Raw genomic sequence first — 20,421 nt, 5'->3', positions numbered from 1 at the left:
GTCTTAAGTAAACTTTTCCTCTTTTAGGTCAGTTAGGTCAGTTAAAAATATTAACCTTGCTAAATGCCAGATTAATAAGAGATTGTTTTTATTTCTTCATACCGTGTAAGTAAACATCTAACTGTATCCTCTAAAAAAATTTAAAAAAACAAATATTTAAAGTATGAGCTAAAGTATGAGCTTACCATGGTGCTGTGTGTTTAAGAGTAGATGAGAAATAATCAAAAGTGTAAATAAACTATCAATAATATTAAAAGCAGCCATATACATAAACGTATTCACTCGCCTCTGCAACAGGTTCAGCTGTGAAATTTCCTTCTCACTAAATATTCCACAGTCAACAATGGTACTACGAGACAGTGGAAGTGATTGGGAACAGCAGCAGTTCAGCCACAGAGTGGTGTACCTGGAGCAGAGGTCGGCACTTTCTACAGTCTATAACTTCATGTGGCCTTCAGACTAGCTCAAGAACAGTGCGCAGAAAGCTTCGTAGGACGGGTTTCCAAGCCTTACATCATGCAATGCAAGCTGCTGGGTGCAGTGTTGTAAAGTAAGCTGCCTCTAGAGCGGTGGAGACGTGCTCTTTGGAGTAACGAGTTACGCCTTTCTGTCTGGGTTTGGTTTCCAGGGGAACGACGCTTGACTGCACTGTGTCAAATGTAACGCTGGTGTAGAGGGGGTTTCTTAGGAGTTGGGCTCTGCTGCTCCAGTGAAAGGACCACTTAGTGCTTTTGCACGCCAAGACATTCCAGACAGTTTCATGCTTCCAACTTTGTGGGAACAGTTTGGTGATTTCCCTTCCTGTCGTAAAATGACTGCACCGGTGCACAAAGCGAGCTCCGTAAAGACATGCAAGAGTGAGTTTGGTGTGGAGGAACTGCCCTCCGCCTGGTAGAACACCTTTGGGATGAATTACAGCAGAGACTCCGAGCCTACCCTTCTCATCCAACATCAGCGTCTGACCTCACATATATAACGTTAATAAAAAGCATGAAGGCAGGTCAGCAGATACTTTTACCACAATAGTGAATGTACACGTTCTAAAATGTACCTGTTATAAAACCTTTCCTCAACAAACACCTTCATTGTCTGGCAGTTTCACACTATGTTGTTGGACAAGTAAACCATCAGCCAATTCTGAAGGAATTAATACCTGCTGTACAGGTTTAGGCTTTCCTTGACCTACGACCTAACATTTACAGGTCACATGGCACCGAGCAGGCTGCAACCCGACCATTTTGTTCATCCGTTTTCAGGGTTTAGCTGACATAATCCTGCTAACTGAAACTAGATCTGGAAAGACAAACAATGGTGAATCGATCGAGCTGCAATTTAAGGGACGCTTATCAAGTCTGCTGTTAACACAGACAGACGACTGATAATCAAATTCCCTGCGTTAGCCATGTTGCAGCACCTTGACATTCCTGTTACAGAGAGCAGGAAAACACAGGACATCTTTAAAGTGATCCTTGCAGGCTGAAGGCTCACATTACTAGAGCTGGGCAGGGAGGATAAGGCAGCTCCTGCTTCAGTCAGCAAACTAGACAGCTTTTGCAACATAACCGTAGGCTTAGTCACCTGCACAGGAGCAGGATCGGCTCTACATGCCTCACAGGAAACGGTCTATATGAGACAGGCGTGAGTCAGACTGGTCAGCACTCCTGACTATAGCAGGACAATAAGATAACCCCTAAACAGCTTTGAAATTATGATTTATGTGAAAATACTCAGGCCTTCGCATTCATTTTACAACCTAAAACATTAAAACTTATATGTCTATAGTTCCGCTTTAAATATGGAACTTGGATAAACCTGAAACTTAAAAAGGAAGGAAGGAGGAGCGGCGCTGATGGTGTAGGGGTTAAGCGCACGACCGTATGCAGAGGCTGCAGTCCTCGAAGCGGCCGTCCCGGGTTCGAGTCCCGGACCCGGTGACATCTGCCAAATGTCTCCCCCTCTCTCTACCCCTCTTTCCTGTCTGCCTACTGTCAAAAAATAAATAAAGGCCACTAGTGCTGAAAACATATCTTTAAAAAAGGAAAGAAGGAAATGAACCAAGAGGAGACATGGAAAGAATGAGGGAGGTAGGACACAGGGAAGGAAGGAAGAAATGGAAGAACAAAGGGAGGAAAGAAAGGACAGACTAAAATGGAACAAGAAATTAATGACAGGGGAGGGGCAGAAGTAAGGAAGAAATGACAAGTAGAAAAGCAGTAAGAGCCTGAGTTATAGGGGAAAGAGAGAAAGAAGGACACAAGGAAAGAAAGGAGTTAGGACAAATTGAAAGAACAAAAAGGATAGAGGCAAGGGATGTAGGATACAAGGACGTGAGGCAGGAACAAAGGAAGGACACAAGAAAAAGTAGGAAGAGAGGAAGGACAAGGAAGAAAAGAGGAAGGGAGAAATAAATGAAGAAAGGACATAAGAAAGGGAGGAAAGAAGGGATGTAGGATACAAGGACTAGCATGGAAGAAAAGACAAGAAGACGAAGTAGTAAAGACACGATAGGGAGGAAGGAAGGACAAACGAGGAAAGAGGAAAAAGGTAAAGAAGCAAAGGATGGAGGGATGAATGAAGGATGCAAGGAGGCTAGGACGGACAGAAGGTTGTATATGAGAAAGGAAAAACAGAGGCGCATTAGCAGGAAAAAGCAGTGTTGTTCTGTGCTCTACTGCCCCGACTAATCATTGTTAACTAGTAAATTTGTTTAAAATCATACATTCAGTCTTATAATAAATAATGAAGGATAATAATCATGCTCAGTCTTTTACTTTTAGATTTGAAGTTATAACGGACAGCTTTAGGAGCAAATGCCTCTCCATGAATGTTTACTGCAGGATGCATCGATACAAAAATAAACCAAGTCACACAACATGAAAAATGGATTTCTCTGCAAGACACCTGCAGAAAATGAATAAAAATGGCACCAATCTTCATCTTTGTAAACTCATGTTTGTTTGGTAAAACCAGTGAAACAGTCAAAATCTCATGTCAAAAATCCACAAAAACATTAGTAAGAGATAAGGCCTTTAAGCCGAGGTTAGAGCTTCTGCACAAACACATAGAAGCACTTTGACTATGGAGTTACATCACATGCTGGATTCACCTTGACCCTTGTTCAGCCTTTATGACTTGCTGTGGTTGTGTGAGCAGAGGGCTGCCACCTGCTTTCATTTCTAAATGAACCTCCATCCAGTTTGGCAACTGGCCCAAAGTGTCATAACGCGAGTCACTTTGACGAGTCCTTCTGTCAATCTGCATTAAAAGAAGCTGAGGCAATGTCATCTGAGGCGTCAAAACAGCAACACGGGGTGTCCGTCAGCTTTTAGAAGATGAATGCTGTCAACCCGATGCACCAAATTAAACCTTATCTCACAGATTAGCTTAAAATTAAAAAAATGTTTCACCACGCGATCTGTGCCATGTGTGCCTGTTTTTTTAGAACACGTGCGTTCAGGCTTCTTTCACCCCCACAGACAAGCTGAGGTTTGTTATGCAAGAGTGGTTATTTTAACAGCAGATTTCTGAATTTGATGTAGTGAGTGCAGCTGTGTGTGTGTGTGTGTGTGTACCTGACATAGAGGGAGCGCTTCTCGCTGGTGCGTAGGGAGCCTGATCCTGAGCTCATGCTGCTGTTCATCATCTGCTCCCTCAGGTCGTGGATCTTTGACTCAAAGCGACTGTACTCTGCCGTGGAAGAAACAGAAACACAAAAAATGTGTCAACATCACCTCAAAAATGGGGAAATGGGTCCTTCAGCAAACAGGCTCCCATCCTGTAGGTACAGCATTACCGTCTGGTTCATACAGAAGAGCCCACTGAGTGTTATTTGTGCTTTAACATCACCAGAGACTAGAGTGCTATTTATCCAGCAGTAAACTAAAGTGAATAGAGGAAAGGTTGAGAGAATCCTTAAGCTGATTAATGCCCCCAGGTCCAGATGGTTTATCACAGATCTGCCTTACACATCCTGTAATGTCTCATGTCAGGTGATTAATTACACTGATGAATTAAGTTCAACATGCGCTCTTTAGTGGGCTTTAGAAAAGGGGGAAGGCCTCCAAGTTTTTCACATGCGCAGCCATTTGTCAAAGGTATGTAAATCCAGTAGCAGCTCCTCAGCTCAGGGATGATGTATGAATCCAGCTGGACCTTCTCATTAAGAAGGCTCTCATTAGCCTGCTGAGCGCAGCGAGCTTTGTGCCGAGGCTGCTGGAACGAGCGAGGCCCCCGCACCAGAGAGCTCGAGTAGATAAACAGATGAGCCAGAAAAACGAGGTACTGAGGTGATCACGCAGGAGATGTGCTGGAGACAAACAAAATGCAATATACACTCACTGACCATTTTATTAACACACCTTGCTAACACCAGGTTTGACCCAATTTTCCCTTCAGGACTACCTGGCATTATTGTGGCATAGATTCAGCGAGGTGTTAGAAACCTTACGGGATTTTGGGTCCAGGTTGACATGAAGGCATCAGCAGGGTCTCATTTCATCCAATGACCCTTCTATGCATATTTGGAAGATGATGGTGCCTGAAAAGCTCAGTAGATCAACAGCTTCTGAAATAACCCATCAGCCACCAACAAACACGCCATGATCAACGTCACATAAATCCACTTTTGTTCCTTTTCTGATGCCCAGTGTGAACTTCAGGAAGTCACCAACGCAACGTGTAAAGGCCTGATAGCACTGAGTTGCTGTAATGCGATTGGCTGGTTGTGTAAACAAGCAATCGAAGAGGTGTGCCTAGGTACGGGCAATATTAACTTCAATCTTTTGATATTTTGTGGTATTTATTGCAACAACGATACAAGTATGATAAAAAATGTATTTCCAACTTCTTTTTAGGTCTTTTTTGTGCCACTAGTGGCCTTTATTAGTTTTCCAAAGTAGGCAGAGAGGGACTGAGGAGGAGAGAGGCGGAAGACATGCTGCATAGGTCTCTGGTGTCGGGACTTGAACCTGGGACCTGGCAGAAGATGGTATACGAGTCTATGGGTCGAGTGCGATAACGCCACATCCTGCTCTTAGAAAGCATAGCCACTATGAAATAGGATTCTTTCAAAATTAGTAAAATGTTTTGATTGGGGTTTTCATACACTAACTGGAATTTATCCTTCTCGTGATAAATCCAAAAAATTCTCAAGATTGAGAATTGTTTCACAATAAATGCCCATCCCTAGGTGTACCTAATGAAGTGGCCGGTGGATACACAATACTAGATTCATGGAAAGAGACGGGATTTTAGAAATATATCTAAGAAAACCACAGAAATTGAGATGTAATCAGTGTAGAACATGTTTATACTCCAGTTTTGGATTATATCACAGCCTTTATTGCGACTCAAGAACAACTTCCTCTCCGAGGTCAAAAGGAGTTTCAAACACTAACAAAACAGCAGCCTGTGATGGTGATGTTATTGGTAAATACTCCAACGATTATATTAGGTGCAATAAATCCACGGGTTTTCCACTTTGGTTTTACGTGTTTTTTCCGACACTCTCTGTGGCCTTTACCCTCTAAGACACTGTACTCCGTCAGGTGTGGACATCAACGGCTCTTGATTTCAAACCGTCCGCTGTTGTGGTAATTTTGCTCCCCCCCCCCGATACCACAGCAATCATATTTGCAGTATATTGTGGATTCCTAGCTCACATTTTTCCAGACGAAGTCACATGCTGACAGCAGAGTATCATTTTGACAGATGGGGCATTTTAATATCGCAGAGTCCTGTGGGACGAGATCATCTGACAACCTCGCAGCGTTACCAAAACAATGCAACATACCTTGATCATAATTAGTCGACAGAAAATGGGGATAATTGACTGCCATGGGGATCAACTCCTACCTCACCGCTTCATAACTGAAAGCTGGAAACACTTCTTGCAACGTGAGCCACCTGAGATCAAAGTCCATTTTCTATCAGACAAACACAAGAAGTAGCCTTAAAAAAGCAAACATGCTGAAGTTGGTCCCAAGCCCCTGGAAAACACTGAACAGGTGCAAAAACAAGTTCTAACCCACTCCCTGCTTAAACCTACTGGGAACTGAAAGCAAACAGCTCCCCACCCTTTTCTCTACTCAAAGGGTTAAACAATGCATCAGAGTGACGCTGCAAGGTGAGGTAACCAGACACTGCCTGACTGGCTGTAACCAGGAGCAACCATCTAGCACTCCTCGAAATGGGATTGCATACGCGGAAACAGCCATTCAGCGGAGTCCAACTGGCTTTCAGGCACAGGAGAGAAGGGAACGGAGCACGTGAAGCAGCTGCTGGGGAGAAGAGGGACTGCAGAACAAGACGAGGAGTAGCTGAATAAAGGGAGCACCATTAAAAGCCCTCCTTCACAATACTACCATCCTCACAGCTTGTTCTAAGAGCAGCGCCAGCGAGACAGAACAAGTGCAATCAGAAGCACAGGTGGTGATTTATGTCCAAATGACTCATCTATATAGTGGAAATTCAGGAGAAGCAGAAAAGGCAATGCAATCAGTTTTAACCCTGAGCAGAAAGTTGGAGTGGTGATCATAAGATAAACCATAAAAAGCCACCACACCTTTCTGATGATGGTGATATTAGGCCACAGGAAATTCTGCAAGAGTTTAGCATAAAGACAGACATTCAACCTATCTGTATAACGAAGCACTATAATCATAAACAATGGAATTATATTACTTATTAAAAGTAAAGGGGAGCAATTATCCAGGCGACTGAAGATGACAACATGGAAGCGCAGCCACAGTAATGCAAACGAATCTATCTGCACTGTGTCAAAGAATAAGGCAGTAGCAAACACTCCAGTTAACTACAGCAGCAAGTTTTAGCACCAAATCAGTGTCTGCTTCTTTTTAAATTAGATGTTGGTCATTTTTACCTCAAGGATCAGAAACTTATTATGCAGGCACTAATACTGGTCTGTGTCTGTTCACGGCCCTGGATGATTCTGAAACAATTTAGGAATGTTCAAACTATTGTTTAAAAGCTGTAACCTAAGTTTGAGAACGGCCAAATGCAGAACTCGGAAGAGTCCGAGCCCAGGACCCAGTTCATGGTGAACATGTTTCAACACTGCAGCTGGAAAAACGAAAATCTCGTCACATCTGTCACCACCAACCAGAAGTCAACCGAGCAAGACTACTGCAAAGTGTTGCAAAAGACTCACAACTGTAATCAGTTGTTAAGAACCAGGGCTTTAGCTCCAAGCACTGGAGCCAACATCCTTTCTCAGAAATGTTTCCCTGACACAGCAGTTCCCTCGCTCTTCCACAAGGTCAAACATGAAATCATGGAAGCACTAAAGAAAGGTGGGTAGAATGGTCCTAACGAGATGCAAGGACCTGCGTCCCAACCAGAACGCTGCATTTTAATCACTGATGAGTGGCAGCTAGCATCTTATTCAGTGCAAACACTTTTGATTTGTCTCATAAGTGGAAGCTGGGAGTCATTTCCCCTCCGGTGATGGGATTCAACTTCAGGAATACCAGCCAATAAAATATTTCTCACCATTTCATGCATTCAAATACTAAAGGAACATGTTCACAAATAAATGTTTAACAGTATTATGTGTGCTACTAGTTTATTGCGGTACAAACTGTAAGATGAGCTATTAAATAGTTTAGAACAGCAACTTTCACTATGCTCTGCAGCAAATAAAGTGCTAAGAAGTATGTAGTTTTAGTTGCTGGAATGGGAAACTTCCCGCCTTGGTTTAACAGAAAGGTGGACATAACATTTTACACTGTTAAAGTTACTCAGTTCAGCAGTGATAATTAATGGTTTCTGTAAAAGCTGCTTTTATAAAAAAAAAAAAAAAAAATTTATTAATTGTTTTGAAGTACTTAATTCTCTGGTTTTTGTTTTAGTAAAGGATCTTATATTCCTATTAACTGGGGTTAAGGACAGGTGTTCATCCATCCATCGTCTATACCTGCAATTTTAGAATAAGCAATAGTAACAAAGAGTCACGTTTGTGGACGGTGGGACATACCCAGAGACAACCCACGCATGCAAACGCCACGCAGAAAGATTCGAACCCGGAACCTTCTTGCTTCAAGGCAACCCACAAGGCAACCTCAAATTATTCAAAATAAGTTGAAGACCACATGCATTGTTTGTAGTGAGAGCTGTGATTTGTGTCCAGCTAACCTTTAAAATAATCAATGATTTGTTTTATGATTAAAAGCAGCTTAATTAAGGTTCATTTACATTGGACTCGGTTTCTATTACAACTTCATGGGAATATTGCTAATGTTTATTTTGCAATAAAACCCCATGTGGGTAAATTCGGTTAAATTTAAACCGCGGAAGCATTTAAGTCATAAAAAGATGGATGTTTAAAAAAAAAAAGATGATATGAAAACAGGTTTTTTCCTCCTGTCACTTGGAAAACCATAAATTCCCAAATAATCAGACAAACTGTGATTTCTCCACAAAAAAACATTTTGACAACAGTTTAAAAGTTCTTCACTCCTCAGGTGAAAACCACCAAATGTTCTGTATAATTTTGTTGACCGACACATTCCTGACTGGTGATCAATCCTACATAAATAATTCATTAAACAGAAACAAGTACCTGAGACGTGGATATCTACAATTATGACACTGAAATCCAGGTTCCTTATTTCAATTAACACTCCAGAGCTAGTCTGTATTTTTAGGAGTGACCCACAGGAAGAAAAAAAAAAAGAAAGCGAGCTAATAGAAACTGGGACTATTCTGTATCTCACTCCCACTGTGCGCCCTCATTAGTTGTACAGCTTTTTATTTTATTTTGGGGGACGGAGGCTTCTTGTTTGATCCAGTTATGCAACACGGAAGGGGGGGAGGTGTGCTTGTAATGTGATAAAGTGCTATGTTCCTGAAGAAAGTCAAGCTAGTGGATGCTAACACCCCATGTTATAGTGGACTGCAGACAGTGTGTGTACAACTGAGCTTAAATGTGTTTACAAAGGTATCAAATGCACAGTGTTGTGAGTTTAATGAGGGTGACACATTTCCTCCATACTTCTCCTCCCATTTCCAAAGGCTTAAAGCAATTGCATTCTTTCATGGTGTGGCGCAGGGGTATGCATACATACAACCCTCTTCGTGAATTAGATTTAAAGACCTGATGATGGTGCAGACACCCAGGATGGCCTCCTGCTGGAGCCTGGATACTGTACCTTGGCCCCTCTTAGCGATCAGAGCTGGCCTTCGATCAAAGGTCCATTGATGCCCAGTCCCCAGCCTCTGAGAAAACTCTCCAGGCAGTTTGCTTGGCACTCATCTTCCACCCCCCCTTTGATTGACTTGTCCCTGCACAGCTCATTGGGGGTTTCTTCTGCTCTAAACTCAAACGAACAACATGTCACACACCCCTTTAAGATGCCAGCCGAATTGCTGGCCACAGATCGCCGGAGGGGATGCAGGAAGTCAATCATTTGCCAGCACTTGGCATGTTGGTTCAGAGTAGTTAAGAAGGACTGTACACTAGCAGATAAGTCCTTTACTGCGTAACAAAGAGGGCACCGAGCTGACAGCGTGAGCATTTGGTATGGAAAACAAAGCTCCCCTTTAACTAGCTGCATAATTATTCAAGATTCTGCCTGAATGATTTGGCATGCAAGACAACGTGATCCAGGAGGCCAACGGGCCAAGTGTGACCATTTATTATCTGTGTTTGGGAACCAGAAAAAAAAAAAAAAAAAAAAACTGCACTCCTGTCAGATTTAATCTCAGTCAGTGGGTCTTTAACTCACCCAGGTCCTGTTTCACATTAATTTCAATGTCTTTTGTATATTACTTGATATCCGAGGCTTGGTTTGTATAGAAAGTTATGGAGAGAGAGAGAGAGAGAGAGAGAGCATGCTACAACTTATGCCCCATCACATTCCTGACATAGTCCAAATCTGAAAGCCCAGCCAAGATGTAAAGCTCTCAATATCCTCTGTAGTGTTGCTACAGTACCACTGCAACATGCTTGGATACACTGACAAACAATAACTGAAAGAGGCCAGAATGCAGCGCAAAGCTGGTGGAGCCATTTTGTTGAATTAAAGCAGAACAACCTCTGTAATTTATTCAGTCAGCAGGAAAATAAAAAAGCAGTTAGTGTTTTAAGGAATTAAGATGTAAGTTTACAGCTTACAGGTGAGGTCATATCAGCAAGCTCACAAACACACCTGTCTGACCACACCTGACTCCCCCTTCCTTAAGGTTAAAGTTACACAATAAAAACTGTTGAATGGCTCCACTTCACCCAGCCTTAAATCCACTAAAGTGGGTCATAAAATGATTGGGTCTCCAGGTAATGGCAGGAGCTGACATCTGAGGTATGGGTGAGGCTGGCAAATAGTAGTTGGACCTTTATTTCAAGGCTGGTGTTTCACAGCTTCTCGTCTCGCTAAAATAATGCTCAGATACTTGAGTGGTGCGCTTGTTTTTTTTTTTGTTTTTTTTTGCGTTATATTGGTAGATTAAAACTACAGCTTAGTATCAAACGTCCTCTATACCTTAACAGGTTAAACGAGAATTTCCACTCACGGTGTTTGTTCCTGATTCAGAGGGTTGGTATTCTCGACAGCTTCCCTCTTCGGCTCACCTCGGCTAAATAAAGAAGGTGGTTATTGTTTCGCTGTGGCCGCCGGTGGTTTCTTTATCCAGCCATTAGGGAGTTCATGCGGCTTCGGCACTGCTGCTGCATCCGAGCCCATCCCCCATCCACACCGCCAGGGAGAGACCGATAAAGTTTGCCGCTTTCCACCTTCACCGTGACCGCATTCAAACTTTCTTCCGGTGTCTCAGTGGGAGCTTAGAGTCTCCTTTCCATCGCCACCCGGGTGTGTGTCCACAAACGGCGGCTTGTCGTCGGGGCTCGGAGTTCGAACAGGAGCGGACGGGAGGTATTATTTTACCCGCCTTGGAGCTGGCTCAACTCTGCAGCCAGGAGCCCGCCCCTGAACCTGATTACTCCTTCCAGCGGATCTATCCGAAACACCGCCCCTGTTTCCCGGCTCTAGCAGCACCGGCTACACCTGACTGCACGACCGAAACGGCACCGAATCCCCCCAGGACCACACTGTCTTTAGATTGCTGGACTTGACACAACTAAAAACAGCTAAAACAAAAGAAGCTGGGCTATTTCATTGCTAGGTGGGAAACTTGCCATTATAGTTACTACATTTCCCACAATGCAAGGAGGCGGGGAAGCTTTTTACACACATGTTCTGGCTTAAAAATAGCTTCTAAGTTTACAGAAACTAGTTTTAAGGTTTTTTTTGAAGGTACTGCGTTTAAAACAAGGTACAACTAATTGAAAACAAAAAATATATTAGCACAAAAAATACAGAGGCGTTCCCACTAAGGGGATGGAGGTTTGAGCAGGGGCAACCTTAAATCATTTTACTCTCTTGATATTTTCTTCCACGAGTTTAAAACAGCAAAGGATAATAATCCACAGTGGCAACATTTATTTTTTAATATTATTAGGTTTTTTGTCCTTTATAGTGCCCCTCAAATGAAACAAACAGATCACATATTTAGGTCACAAATTTAGGGCAGTTACATTTTCTTTCAAAATCAAGGACAGTACTATAAAATGTATGTTCTAACATCTCAAATAAAGCTGATTATTTATTTATTGGTTTATTTCCATCTGTTTTCACGTGTTCAGTAAAATAAATAGTATATACTTTCCAATTTGGATGTAAGCTAACTTGCAATATCTGTCCCTAGATGGGCTTCAACTTATGTGAAAACAAACACTATTATACAAAATTTAAAAGCCAAATACAAAACAGAGTGATTCAGACCCAACAATACAAAACTCCTCAGTTAATTTTAAAATGATGCTACTAAGAGTCTAGTTTTATTTTTACAGGTAAGGTGATCTAAATATCAATCCCTCCCAGAGAAGGCTGGTCGTCCCACCAAACAGTTTCCACTGGATGCTCCACCAGTCACTGAACCAGCAGCTCAAAGAGAAACTATAATGAGCCTTATTATATAAACATTTAAAAATGAGTGTGAGTTTGGAAAATGAAACATTTTCCCAGTTCATTATAATTGGCGTCTTACGAATGTGACAGTGATGATTCCTACTAAGCATTGTACCCAATATTTTCATCATCTGATTCTATCTTCAGTGATACACAGTAGTTCAAATGAGAATTTTTTTTTTTAATATTTGCAACGTGAAATGGTTAACAAACTCTTTATTAGTATGAAGACAAGCTTGCTTCTGCAATACTATTTAATATCTTGACACGTTTGTCAAACATTAAATGAGAATCCAAAACGGCATATTTTACTCGGATATACATTGCGTGGAAAAGTATTTGCCTCCTTACAGATTTTGTCTGGTTTTGCTTTTTTGTCACACCTAAATGTTTCGGACAATCAAAAATTATATAAATATATACAAATTTCAGAGTTTTTAATGGTGACTTTATTTATTAAAAAGGGAAAAAAGCCAACTTGTACATATGTGAAAACCAAACCTAGTAACTGGTTTTTCCACTTGTGGCAACAACCAGCATCAAGTGTTTTTAATAACTGCCAATAAGTCTTTTGTGGAGGAATTTTGGGCCACAGTTCTTTGCATAATTGTTTTAATTCAACCACACTGGAGGACCTTCAAGCATGAACAACCTGTGAAGAAAGGTGAGCATCAGTTACCAAGTAAAAGCTGCTCTCACATGTTCAACTCAACACAGATACGATCACTAGCGCAGAAATCACAGAGTAATACTTCAGCTGCTGCTTTGAACTTCATTACTGAGAATTTCTAACTTTGTATTTTTTTCTGGCTTGTTGGCAGATCGCTGTGTGAACTCAGCACCAAGCATGCTGAGTTTTTAAGCAACACGGACAACCATAGAAACTGTCTTCCATTAACTGGCAAAATGATTTTCCCTTTGCAGCATCTCCTCCAGGTGCAGCAAGGCTGTAAAGCCCTCACTGCAGCATGCACAGTGTTGGCAGTTTCCCCCGTCAAGCTGCAGTTTGATCTCATTTAGAAGGCTCATTAAATGATGCTGAAACCAAACCTCACACAGAAACTTTCATCCCAGACCTCTGTGGTCTCTCTCTTCAGTTTTCACTCACGCAACTCACACAACACTTTGTACTAATTACGTGTCCTTTGTAAACTCAATATATAATATTTAAGCATATGGATAAAGTGTAATGTTAATAAGAGTCAGGGTGAAACCAGCCAGATACTCAAAACTATAAAAAAGCAATATAAGGAGAATTAGCATGTTGTATTAAGTTAAACAAGACACGGGCTTCTGAGTGAAGAACAGACATAGAAGTAATAATAATAATAATTGGGTTTGTCAGGCTGCTCTGAACACCTGACCATAAGCCCAGCTACATTTACTGCTGCATGTGCATTTCTTTTAATGTGACTGCAACCGTTCAGACATTTTGAAAGGTGATAGGTATAGTTTACGTAGGGAGACCCACTAACATTTCCGTCTCAGAGAAGCCCTGGTAAAGTGGTATTTGACACCTACACCTTCAGTTACCACTGGATCCTGGGACAGCAGTGGATGCTTGATAGGAACTGAAGAGTCATTTCAGTTTATTATATTTCCACTGCTTTACAAACAACCTTTAAGTGCTTCAGCTTTCAAAACCAAGGCTACAGTTGTTCTAATAACAAAATTTGGAGAAATATTTAGTACCCTTTTTTTTGCTGCTCACCAAATAATGTGAAAAATCACCTAGACGACTTACAAAACCAGTAGATTTCTGCTATGAGCTACAGCTTTTCTTTAAAAAATATGAGAAAGAGTGTTTGGCCTTTACCTTACATGGTGGAATGACAAGGAGCTGTTTTATTACCCAATTTTGCTAATAAAACAAAAGACTAATAGATTTTTGTGAATTGAGGCCAATCTCTGAGGGCTTCTAAAATAGATTAACTTTAAATTAGCTGGAAATTTAATAGACAATTTCCAGCTCCAATGGGACTAATATGTTGACTTTGTGCACTGTGAAAATTATTTTACAAGTGAAATTATAACAAGCACTTAATGAGGATTCAAACAACGATCATCAGGGCTGGAAAACTGTCCACACTGACAACGACAGCTACTGAAACAATGCTTTGCTGCCATTTTTACCAATAGGATTAATTTAACAGGATAAGATCAAGACACATGTGTGTTATAACATATTAATACATACAAGAAGACAGTAATTGCCTACCTTCAGGCCTGTACTGAGCAATGATGGTGACAGTCTGTCCTGCTCTCTTCAGAGCCGCAGCCGCCTGCTCATGAGTGGCATTCCTAAGGTTCACTCCATTCACCTGCAAAAAAGCAGAACATTTTATTAAGAAAAATTATTAGAAATTATTTAAAGGTGAAATACTTATTTGATTTGTGATCTTTAGAGATATATACACTCTCAGCTTTATGGACTATACTCATGTTAGGCACATTGCCTTGCAATGTATTTTACCGGGATTTTATTTAACAGACCAACACAAAAGTAGTGCATAATTGGGATGTGGAACAAAAATAACTTTGTTCGACATTTAATGAGGCAGACATTTATATTCAGCCCCTTTTATTCTGATGCCATTAAATAATATCCAGTCTCAGTATAAATGCAGCTGTTCTGCAAAGACCTCAGAGGTTTATTAGAAAACAAACATCACGAAGACCAAAGAACACAGCAAACAGGTCAGGGATAACGTTGTGGAGAAGTTTTAAGCAGGGTTAGGTTATAAAACAATAGCACTGTTTTTTCCATCTTCCTAAAATAGAAAGAGCATGGCACAAATACATCCCTACCAAGTCATGGCTGCGCACCTAAACTGATAGGCCAGACAAGGACAACATTAATCAAAGAAGTAGCCAAAAGAGCCATGGTAACACTGGAGGAGCTGCAGAGATCCACGGATCAGGTGGGAGAATCTGTTCGCAGAAGATACATTCGTTTTGCACACCACAGATCTGAACGATATAGAACGAAGAATGCCATTGGTGACAGAAGAAGCCATAAGAAGTCGCATTTGCCACAAGCCATGTAGCAAACCTCTGGAAGAAGTTGCTCTGGTCAGATGAGATCAAAACAGAGTTTTTTGGCCTACATGTAAAACGCTGCAGGAGAAAAGGATCCCTGTAAACCACCTGAAACCAGCATCCCCATGAAACAGGTCAGTGGTGGCAAAATTACATGGGGATGGTTTTCTCTAGCAGGGAAAAGGAAGCTGGTCAGACTTGATGGAGAGCTACACTGGAATGGTTTAGATAAAAGCCTATCCATGTGTTAGAATGGCCCAGTCAAAGTCCAGAAGTAAATCCAATCCAACAATTTGTGGTAGGTTTTGAAAGTTAATGTTCACAGACGGTCTCTATTCTGCTAAGAAGAAAAAATAACTTCTCTAGATGTGCAAACCTGGTGGAGAAATACCCCAGAAGACCTGCAGCTGTAACTGCATCAGAAGGTGGTTCCCCAAAGTGTTGCCTCAGGAAACTGAATACCAAAGCAGGTTGTATTTTTCAGATTTTTATTTGTAAAAATGTTGTAAAACACGCATCATTTTCCTTCTATTATGCACTACTTTGTGTTGGTCTATCACGTGAAATCCCGAAAAGTTTGGGAATGTAATTTGACAAGATATTAAAAAGTTTAAGGGGTGTGAATAATTTTGCAAGGCGCTGTTTGAATCTAAGATTTACAACAGTGCTAACCTTAACTTTTGCTGCATAATAAGCTATAATTAATTAGTTTACTTCGTGTAGGTATCTTTAGACTAAACTTCTTAATTCTTAAATATTATACATAATGCAAGCTGAGCTGAAGTAAATGAAGGCATATTTTTAAGCATCACTTTGTGCAGGGAGCAGCTTGGCTCCCTCAGAGTTGTTATGGATTTAATGTCTTGCTCAAGGACATATCTGTGTGGGCAGGTGTTTGCAGGCTTTCTGAACGCTGGGCCACCTTTAATTCTATCATCATTATTCTGACAGCGGTAGCTGACTGAAAATCTCACTCCCTCCAGCTTGTTACAGTTGTGGATGAGGGCAGACAGGAAGCCGGAAATTAAAATACTGACCGATAGGATCCGGTCACCCCTCCGCAGCTCGCCACTCAGATCAGCCGGCCCTCCAGCCAAGATAAAGGAGACAAAAATCCCCTCTCCATCCTCCCCACCGACGATGTTGAAGCCCAGTCCAGTGGAGCCCTTGTGCAACACCACCTTCCTTGGCTCCCTGCCAAAGAGGAAGAGACGGCGTGAGGGTGAAGGAAAGGACACAGGATAAATATACAGAAGATACCACAGGAGATCGATATACAGTACAGACCAAAAGTTTGGACACACCTTCTCATTCAAAGAGTTGTCTTTATTTTCATGACTATGAATATTGTAGCTTCACACTGAAGGCATCAAAACTATGAATTAACACACGTGGAATTATATACTGAACAAAAAAGTGTGAAACAACTGAAAATATGTCTTATATTCTAGGTTCTTCAAAGTAGCCACCTTTTGCTTTGATTACTGCTCCGTACACTCTTGGCATTCTGTTGATGAGCTTCAAGAGGTAGTCACCTGAAATGGTTTTCCAACAGTCTTGAAGGAGTTCCCAGAGATGCTTAGCACTTGTTGACCCTTTTGCTTTCATTCTGCGGTCCAGCTCACCTCAAACCATCTTGATTGGGTTCAGGTCCGGTGACTGTGGAGGCCAGGTCATCTGGCGCAGCACCCCGTCACTCTCCTTGGTCAAATAGCCCTTACATAGCCTGGTGGTGTGTTTGGGGTCATTGTCCTGTTGAAAAATAAATGATGGTCCAACTAAACGCAAACCAGATGGAATAGCATGCTGCTGCAAGATGCTGTGGTAGCCATGCTGGTTCAGTATGCCTTCAATTTTGAATAAATCCCCAACAGTGTCACCAGCAAAGCACCCCCACACCATCACACCTCCTCCTCCATGCTTCACGGTGGGAACCAGGCATGTAGAGTCCATCTGTTCACCTCTTCTGCGCCGCACAAAGACACAGTGGTTGGAACCAAAGATCTCAAACTTGGACTCATCAGACCAAAGCACAGATTTCCACTGGTCTAATGTCCATTCCTTGTGTTCTTTAGCCCAAACAAGTCTCTTCTGCTTGTTGCCTGTCCTCAGCAGTGGTTTCCTAGCAGCTATTTTACCATGAAGGCCTGATTCACACAGTCTCCTCTTAACAGTTGTTCTAGAGATGTGTCTGCTGCTAGAACTCTGTGTGGCATTGACCGGTTCTCTAATCTGAGCTGCTGTTAACCTGCGATTTCTGAGGCTGGTGACTCGGATGAACTTATCGTCCGCAGCAGAGGTGACTCTTGGTCTTCCTTTCCTGGGGCGGTCCTCATGTGAGCCAGTTTCTTTGTAGCGCTTGATGGTTTTGCGACTGCACTTGGGGACACTTTCAAAGTTTTCCCAATTGTTCGGACTGACTGACCTTAATTTCTTAAAGTAATGATGGCCAATCGTTTTTCTTTACTTAGCTGCTTTTTTCTTGCCATAATCCAAATTCTAACAGTCTATTCAGTAGGACTATCAGCTGTGTACTGTATCCACCTCCTGCACAACACAACTGATGGTCCCAACCCCATTTATAAGGCTTGAAATCCCACTTATTAAACCTGACAGGGCACACCTGTGAAGTGAAAACCATTTCAGGTGACTACCTCTTGAAGCTCATCAACAGAATGCCAAGAGTGTGCGGAGCAGTAATCAAAGCAAAAGGTGGCTACTTTGAAGAACCTAGAATATAAGACATATTTTCAGTTGTTTCACACTTTTTTGTTCAGTATATAATTCCACATGTGTTAATTCATAGTTTTGATGCCTTCAGTGTGAAGCTACAATATTCATAGTCATGAAAATAAAGACAACTCTTTGAATGAGAAGGTGTGTCCAAACTTTTGGTCTGTACTGTATGCAGGGTGTTTTCAGACAGCAGCCATCTTTGCTTTGTCTGTGTATGATACCAAAATATCAAGTACACTCATTACAGGACCTGTGAGAAGCAGACCTGCAGATCTCTCTGGATCCGTTGTTTTTGTTTGAAATACTTTAAACAGAACATTTAAATGATTTAGGTGGATGGGCACCACACAGTGGTAGAAGGCAGCAATTAACTCTGAAACACCCATGCAGTTGACATTATGCTAAAGAGACATGCAAAAGTTTGGGATTCCCGGTCTAAAGATTAGACAAGAGGAATCACCGCATACAGTAGATCCTTTTCCCCTAAACATGGTAAACAGCTTTTTGATTTCTTAAAAAAAAGGAAAAACAAGTATGACCTGTGAGGAGACAGAAAGATTTTACAACCTAAATATTCTACTTTATCTATCTATCTATCTATCTATCTATCTATCTATCTATCTATCTATCTATCTATCTATCTATCTATCTATCTATCTATCTATCTATCTATCTATCTATCTATCTATCTATCTATCTATCTATCTATCTATCTATCTATCTATCCATCCATCCATCCATCCATCCATCCATCCATCCATCCATCCATCCATCCATCCATCCATCCATCCATCCATCCATCCATCCATCCATCCATCCATCCATCCATCCATCCATCCATCCATCCATCTATTTTCTATACCTGCTTCCTTCCTTCAAATTCAGAAGATTTTTAACAGATTAGGAAAGTGCAGATGATGAAATCATAGCTTTGTAATCTTGTGCCAACATCTGAGTTAAATTACTTAAGTTACTTTAAGGCAACGCCTCAAACCCACTGCTTCCATGTGTGACTTCGTGGAAACCTCCATAGAAGTCAGCCAAGAAATCAGAAAGACATTTGTGGACAACTGGTCAACCTCTGCAGTTCAACACGCTTTGGTCTGAGAACAAAAGCAGAAGATGCTGTTAAATTACTGGCTGAAGCTGGTGAGAGTGGGTCATTACCCACAGTGAAGCAAGTCCTGAACCAACCTGGGCTGGAAGGCCACTCTGAGAAGAGGCCATTCCTCCAAAAGCAAGATAACAAAAAGCCAGATTACAGTTTGTAGACGGACTTAGGGACAAACACCCCAACTTCTGAGGACATGTCCTTTGGTCTGATGAGACTAAAACTGAATTATATCAAAAACCAAAGAAATGTGTGTACATTTCTGACTTTGAAGAAAGTAAAAAAATATTTTCTCTCATCATTCTGGCATTTAACTATTAGATATTGTTTTGGTAATCCTAAATGACCTAAAACAGGAAAAGATTTGTCAGATTTCATGTCAGACAATGAGAAAGAAGTGTTTATGTGTCCTTTTATACAGTTAGAGTAAACATGTGATTTCAGCTGTAGTTTTCTATGACTGACTTCTTCACAGTTATTATATGGAGAAGCCACTTGCTAAAAACTGTGATTTTGTAATGTTTAAAAATAAATCAGCAACCCCCACTGAGAAGCTGCCAAGGACTCTGAAAACTAAAATAATACTGGCCTCTGTAAGAAACGAGGATATAGTATGTGCCGGAAAATATAACAACATTTTTCGCCAGATATTCTGATGTGTTTGTGAGCCAATCAGAAAGCAAAGACAACAAAAAGAAATCAAGTTGAGGCTTGGAGATTCAGGAAAAACGTTGACTGCAAAAGATTATCAGAAAGATTTATCAGACAGTGAGCTGATACCCTTCCTCTTCGTATCACTGTTTGCACAAAAATGAGTCATCACAAGTTAAACATTCCTGTCCACGTGGGACTTTGGCAAAACTTTGGCTAAATGTCAATTCGGTGAGGAAGATAAGAAGAAAAGAGGTCAGCTTGTAAAAGGGAACATAATTTCCAAAACGCACCGACATGGTTCCAGTGCTAAATGACTGCTTGTTCTAAAGACGGTTCTGGTTCAGTAAAAATATGGCCCGAGAACCAGTTCGGAGCATCTCCATTACTTCATTAAGCATTGTTTCAGTAAATTTATGATCATATCTCTTCTGTATTCTGAATCGCTGTAGAGGATCACAGTGCAGGTATACAAATCACTGTATTTGCTGTACTGATCTACAATAAGAAGAATAAAAGAAAAAAAGAAACAGCATTATCGGACTTTATGAATGTAGGAGCTGAGTCTTGTTTTCGTTTTGGTCTAAAATTTGACAGATCAAAAGCAAAATTAACTCAGTTCAAACTGGAGTTTTACACATGGAGCTTACAACATTTTAATTGGTGTTGATCTCTAGCAGTACGTCATCAGCTCCAGAGGAAAGTGGCTGTTTCCTCTGGACCCTCTGGATTTCTTGGGCCATCTTTTGTCCTCATAAAAACCAATAGCAGATGTTTTTATGATATCCAATGAACCCAAAACTGAAAACTAAACAAAGACATCATGGAATGACATCCTAAAGATTTATTATCGATGCTGCTGCCTGTAGCCATGGCCGTAAGGTCTGAGGTGCCTGTTGCGGC

General features: G+C 41.2%; 1 protein-coding gene across 12 annotated transcripts in view; it reads right to left on the bottom strand.

The window, feature by feature from the left end:
• The window catches only part of dlg3 (discs, large homolog 3 (Drosophila)), a 133,048-nt gene that overhangs the window by 9,111 nt on the left and 103,516 nt on the right, over window positions 1-20,421 (bottom strand). For all 12 annotated transcript variants that reach the window (XM_047354144.1, XM_047354141.1, XM_047354138.1 and 9 more), the window contains 3 exons: window positions 16,058-16,214; window positions 14,200-14,302; window positions 3,573-3,687 (listed from right to left, as the gene is read on the bottom strand). In XM_047354144.1, the coding sequence (XP_047210100.1) occupies window positions 3,573-3,687; window positions 14,200-14,302; window positions 16,058-16,214 (375 nt within the window). The remainder of the gene's footprint in view (window positions 1-3,572; window positions 3,688-14,199; window positions 14,303-16,057; window positions 16,215-20,421) is intronic.

Source organism: Girardinichthys multiradiatus, chromosome 23, assembly GCF_021462225.1.
Source record: "Girardinichthys multiradiatus isolate DD_20200921_A chromosome 23, DD_fGirMul_XY1, whole genome shotgun sequence".
Lineage (NCBI taxonomy): Eukaryota > Metazoa > Chordata > Actinopteri > Cyprinodontiformes > Goodeidae > Girardinichthys > Girardinichthys multiradiatus.
Note: the sequence above shows the minus strand (reverse complement) of the source record. Positions and strands in the feature narration are given on the sequence as shown.